Consider the following 4,649-nt stretch of genomic DNA (forward strand, 5'->3'; position numbering starts at 1 on the left):
CTTATACCAAACTTGAATCGATTTTATTTTTTTTTAATTTGTGCCATTCAGCCAGCTTACGCTTGACATACATACTTTGGAAAGAGCTCTAATGCGTTCGTTGAAATACGCTTCAGTAAATCCCGAAGTAATTGGTCATTTACCATACTGCGAGATGTCAAGTTAAAAGAGATCCCCGCTGTCGCTTACCGTCAGTGCGGCTCCAGAGCTAGGCCAGGGAAGGTCGTAGACCACCCATCAGGACCCAGAGCGTTAGCGTGATGGTACCGTGGCTCAAAGTGGCCGTCGGCTCTGCTCTCGCCCTCAATTTCTCCATACCGCTGTTGGTGATCGGTCGGACCAAGACACTGCATGACGAGCCGATGGCACTGCTCGTGGCAAACCTGGCGCTCGCCGACATACTGTTTGTGCTGAATCTGGTGCTGATCGGTTGTCTGGACCTCATTTTTAACCACGTCCTGTATGCAGCCTGCCAGTCCGTTCAGATCGCTGCCGCCTGTTTCGGAATCGCTCTGAAGATGACGCAGACGCTGGTCGCCCTCGACCAGTTCATCGCCGTCGTCTATCCGCTGCATTACCGCGACATCATGGACCGCTGGACGAAGTGGCTGCTTGTTCTGCCTTGGCTGGCTGTCCTGTTTACGGCTGTGGTAGGGGCCGCCTGTTCTGCCCTGCAGTTGGAGACCGTCTACCAGTTCGGACAGCGCGTCGGGGAATTGACTGAAGTTGGACAGGACTGCCGTTGGGAAAAGTTGCCGAGCGTATATATGTTTTTTGTTGAAGCCTTTCTTCTCTTCTTTTCGGTAGTCACCGGATTTTTGTTCGTCCTCGCTGGAATTACAGGACTTCGACAAAATCAGGTAGAGGCGATTTCGGCGGGAATCTCTGACGGCACTGCAAACAGCTTTGCTCTGACACGTACCAAATCTTTCAAGAAAATTGTCAAAGTTTTGTCGCTCTTCGTCATTCTGGACATCATCGGTGGTGGTCTCAGGATGGGCACCCGCTGGATCAGCATGCCCACAATGACATCCATTCTGCACCTTGCTCGCCTCGTCTGCTTGGCTGCCGAAGCGTGGGTCTATAGCATGAGCCACGTGCTCATTCGCAAGGCGTTCAACAGCAGCCTCCAGCCGCTTCGAAGCCTGTTTCGTCGTGGGCAATCCGGCAACTCAGGCTAAACTCATCAGGCTGAACGCAAGATGGCGTGCAGCCCCTCCGCTGTTGGAACATCTAGATACAGCGCTGTTGAATGACGAATGTCTACACGCAGTTTTCACTCGTCCGTCGGTCGTCCTTAGCTGTTTAACGTTTCGAAGCCTCGACTCCTCCGGTGACTCCGTGGTTCTCACTCCATCTGACACGGAGACTCCTCAGATGTTTCCCCGGTCTCGACCCCTTTGCAGGCTAATACTTTTCGGGTGTCCGCCCTTTCACTGTTGTCCTTGCTCGTGACGCGCGCGACGTAAGCCACGAAGCGGCTCGGATGATGTCCACGAGTTCTGCACCTTGCTATGTTAATGTACTGTGTGCACGCACGATGTAACATCATTGTACGCAATGGAACACGCATGTGTGTAGTGGGCGTTAGAGCACTCCACGGGCTGGATCAAGCGCCGGATGTCGGATGGATCTGCAAGCGGATTGCACTGCACCACACAAATTGGACAACGCAGGAACCGGAGTGAGGGTGTTATAACACATCAGGAACTACAACATTGACCGGATACAAACTAATTTAACTTCCAAACATGTTAATTCAGGCTCAAGCTCAACCATTGATATAGATTATTACGAGCATATATTAGCTCAGCCGGATCGTGATGGATTTGGAAAACAATTCCAAAAAAGCCGCATGGGCGATCGCATTGGGTTCTGGAGATGCGTACCGGTCTAGATCAGATAATAATTCCCTTAAGTGCTCTACTGCGTGTCCTAAACGTAAAAATTTGCTTAAAAACATTGCCATATTTTAAAGACGTTGATACCCTGGGACGTTTTTTGTTGTGTAGTGTTGTGATGTGCTGCGACAGTGTCAAAAGTTCGGCGTATCGTAGCTTGTGGCTCTTCTTCGTGCTCTTCGTACCGTTATGTAAAAAAATAAAGACAAGGCAAATGATGCAGTGAACTTCCATCTTGGTTTTGTCGTAGAAAAGCAACTGATCTTAGGCGCCAAGGCGTCACGCTACAGGCGTCAGCCACGGATGTGCCCAGAGACCACCTGAAGGAGTTCCTCGACATAATGTCTGACACACACACACCGCGGACACATGCGCAGGCTAAAGTTCAGCGGTCTCCCCCCCCCCCCCCACCCCCAGGCACATGTGATCCTGCTCCGCCGTTATCAATTATCTTGCATCCCATAATTCTGAAGTGATCGTTTCTGGCCGAATGGTCTTTATTCCAAACAACCAAACCAAAACAATCGTGTGCAGGCCTCGTATGAAACCATTCTCTCAGTCAACTGACCGTGTATGTACGTTGATGCAAAGGATGATTTTCCTTAACTCGAAAAAACGAGATGATAATGGTTTTTCGTGGCCTTGAGCAATACGCTGTCAATGAGATTGCAAACTGGTTGGTATGGTCTTCGATACGTCATTGCCTGATAACGTCATGGTACATTGCAAAACATTTGTAGAGAGCCAACTGCTGACCGTTTTGTCTGGAAATGGTGGTAATGAACGCCAGGTATGAAGAACTCGACCACTGTATTTTATCAGTTTTCTTGCAGCGTAATATTATATTATTGATGTTTGGTTTGTATAAGGCCTGCCAATACTATGGGAAGTAAGTCTACGGCAATTAGGCATGTGTGTTAAGTTCGAATTCCCATATGAATAAGTATTTCTGTGCGGTACGTTTAGGATGCGAAGTTGTTGCTTGAAAGGTGTATGTCAGCGCCAGGTAAATTATGGTATTCTCCGGGGACGCCTGCCCGGTATGATACAGGCGTGTGGTTTTCTGTTCTGCCGTGATTACTCTACCTTGCCCGTGTTACTTTGGGCCCATGTTTATTTCTGAGGGTCAGAAATACTGTTAAGTAAATTTCTTTTTGAATCAGGAGTGCTGAAATATCACAAGGCGCCCTTTTCAAGCATCGCCTGTTGACAATGGCAACCTAGGTTCATTGTAGAAACGTTGCTAGTTGAGCTGGCTTCTCAGTGACCATGTTTGTCTTGGAATATCCGACCGTCTTTCCAAACCGTGTAGTTAAACAATTACGTAACATAGCTTTAACAGAGCAAGCTCTCAAGCCTTAAAGGAAACACCCGGAAGCTCGGCGGTGCAGTATCCATCGGCTACACGGCGTTTACCCTTTTGCTGATATTTAGGTGGTGGCTGGTGAGCGCACCACAACAGCATCGTTTCTCATAAGATTGCATTCGAACGCTTCAGGATGCCAATTTAGCCCTGACATTTTTTTGTTTTGTTTGATCACATTTTACCAATTGTCGACCATTTTAACGTTTATATTTCTGTTTGTTTTGAATTCAGAACACCACACAGTCACATACACACCATCATGGGTCGCGACAAAGTCACCCCCGCCGCGTGCACCGCCCCGCGTCCCACTGCGACTACCGCACAGTAACATACGCCGTCCGTCTGCCGCGCGAGTGCGCAAGCCGGACAGCTGTAGACTCCGCCATGTGGCACGGCGGGACAGTCAGCCCCCCCCCCCCCCCCCCCTCCCCCCCCCCCCCCCAGCCGGCAGCCCAGTCCCACAGCTCCCTCTGAAGTGCCCCGGCTAACATCATTTAATGTGGGCTCAAAATTTCATGGGGCACGGTAGGGCAAGCACGGCACAACAGATATCCACACCCCAGTGTCATACCGTGCAAGTGTCACACGGGGATTTATAGTTTACCTGGCGCTTGCTTGCGCGTAGGAAGCATTCACTTTTGGCACCTAGACATACTGCACGGAACTAATTAACGAGGCGGGAATTCAAGCTCAACACAAATATCCTGCGTCAGCGCAAGGTGGGTGAGTGTGAATGTGACACATGAGTGTGCAGCCAACAGCACAGTACGTACACGTTGGAAAATAGCTAGGTAAATGAAAAATATTACACGCATAGTGGAGAGCAGGGAGTCAAATGCGATTTCTCCAACAGTGCTCACTACTTGAAATAAAAAATCGGAGTTATTCAAAAGAATTTCGAAGAGACTGGTACCATCAATCAAATCGTTCCCGTCTGATTGAGGAAAAGAACGCAACTAAAAATGTAGTAGTAAAAAGTAAAAAAGTGGAATAATCCATTTAATCTGCTTATCCAAGCTTCATCCTCTTATCAAAAGCAGAATACATTGACGTAGGATTGCAAAGATTTGTAGAAAGAACATCTAAATATTCTGGTTGCACGCTGCTCTAAAATGCAACAAAAATCCAAAGGCATGAATTTGTCGTGGTTATCAGGCTAATAATCTAGGTCAAGATAAGTTCACTTACGCTTGTCTTCGACCTGAATTTTTGAAGAATTTGAACTGAACAACTTGTGTTGTGCTGGGCTTGTAACGACGCGATATTAGCCATAGTTAGGTACTGGCTTTTGAATCTTAATATTTCTGTCAGAGGGCAGGAGGCAGTGGGCAGAGTGTCCGCTTGCAGCAGGGTTTACAAAAATTTGGCATTCGTCCTGTAGT

The 4,649-nt window shown here is 48.2% G+C and overlaps 1 protein-coding gene across 1 annotated transcript; it reads left to right on the forward strand.

Moving 5' to 3' along the window:
- Positions 1-260: 260 nt before the first annotated feature.
- LOC119112606 (olfactory receptor 7C1-like) lies at positions 261-864 on the forward strand. Its single transcript, XM_037236864.1, has 2 exons — positions 261-650; positions 844-864. The coding sequence occupies exons 1-2, from the start codon at positions 261-263 to the stop codon at positions 862-864; spliced, it is 411 nt and encodes a 136-aa protein (XP_037092759.1).
- Positions 865-4,649: the final 3,785 nt, after the last annotated feature.

This window comes from Pollicipes pollicipes, unplaced genomic scaffold (assembly GCF_011947565.3).
Source record: "Pollicipes pollicipes isolate AB1234 unplaced genomic scaffold, Ppol_2.1 Scaffold_1600;HRSCAF=1878_pilon_pilon_pilon, whole genome shotgun sequence".
Classification (NCBI taxonomy): Eukaryota; Metazoa; Arthropoda; class Thecostraca; order Pollicipedomorpha; family Pollicipedidae; genus Pollicipes; species Pollicipes pollicipes.

What these genes read in the sequence shown, in the direction of transcription:
- LOC119112606 (XM_037236864.1), top strand. Translation starts at nt 261, where the DNA reads ATGGTACCGTGGCTCAAAGTGGCCGTCGGCTCTGCTCTCGCCCTCAAT. An exon ending in CTGTCCTGTTTACGGCTGTG is followed by an intron (nt 651 to 843) that starts GTAGGGGCCGCC and finishes CTGGAATTACAG; the next exon opens with GACTTCGACAAAATCAGGTA.